The following is a 1,057-nucleotide window of genomic DNA, read 5'->3' as shown; positions in this document are numbered from 1 at the left end:
ATTGCGACGTGCGTGAACATGGTGGGGCGGGCCACGCTGGGCATGGTGACGGCCGTGACCCGACCCGATTGGTCAAACTCAAAGACATACTGTCTTTGGCTCTGCAGCAGCAGCACCATGGACTGGAAAAGAGATGGAGGCAGAACACTGATCAACACAACTGAGGGGGAGGGAGGGAGGGGAGGGGTCGTGATCTTGATTTTAACCATCAAAGAACAACAACGACACACACAGACCTACCTTATCAAGGTAGCTGTAGCTCCACACCTTCCCGTCCACAAAGGAGCGGGACAGGATGCGTCCCTGTGGGTCAAACTCCGTCCTCTCACTCATGCTGCCCCTCTGCAGCCCTATCAGCTGCCCCGTGGTGGAGTAGGACACGTTGACCACCGCCAGGCTGCTGCTGGGCAACCACATGGCTGGACGGCCCTGGGCGTCGTACATGATGCGCAGCGTGAACTTGCGGTGATCGTCGTAGATCTTCTCTGTTCGTGTGTTCCGGTCGAAGTCAATGGACAGGAGGTTGCGTCCGTGAGCCTGCAGGAGTGACAAAAAAAAAAAAAAAAAAAGAAGTATTTGGGTACTGCATGTTCAAAGTTCAAGACAAAGTTTTAGTATCTGAGAAATTTGTGGACTCCCTCACTCTCAGTTTCCTGCCAAATACGGTGACTTTGCCCTTGGTCTGTTCTTTTCGCAGTCGCCACTCGATGGAGTTGAGTCCGTTGTCTGTGGGCAGAGTGATGTTCCTGCGGCCGATGGTGGGGCTGACCGACCCTGCCAGGATGTGAGGCTCCGTGTGGAAACTGATGCCCATCCCATTAGCGTACATCACCCTCAGGGTGCCGTTGTTGCACAACTGATAGCTGTTCCTCACTTGGTCTGTAGAGGGAGACAAATGCACACCGTGTAAGTCAAGAGAAGGCCATGAAAACCAGGAGTCTTTTCGTTTTGTAAAGACGTGATTGGATGGATTTATGGAATGAGAGAAAACAGAAAAGTTAAAGCCCAGCCGTCAGTCACTCAACAGTTAACAGTCCCATAACCTCTGTTAGATGGG

At 52.4% G+C, this 1,057-nt stretch overlaps 1 protein-coding gene across 1 annotated transcript in view; it reads right to left on the bottom strand.

Annotated features, from left to right (window-relative positions):
- tenm2a (teneurin transmembrane protein 2a) overlaps positions 1-1,057 on the bottom strand; it is a 123,507-nt gene that overhangs the window by 8,833 nt on the left and 113,617 nt on the right. Inside the window, 2 exon segments of the mRNA XM_008327623.3 lie at positions 241-537; positions 644-879. Coding sequence (XP_008325845.2) covers positions 241-537; positions 644-879 — 533 coding nt within the window.

The sequence above is a fragment of the Cynoglossus semilaevis genome, chromosome 15 (genome assembly GCF_000523025.1).
Source record: "Cynoglossus semilaevis isolate Cse_v1.0 chromosome 15, Cse_v1.0, whole genome shotgun sequence".
NCBI lineage: Eukaryota > Metazoa > Chordata > Actinopteri > Pleuronectiformes > Cynoglossidae > Cynoglossus > Cynoglossus semilaevis.
Note: the sequence above shows the minus strand (reverse complement) of the source record. Positions and strands in the feature narration are given on the sequence as shown.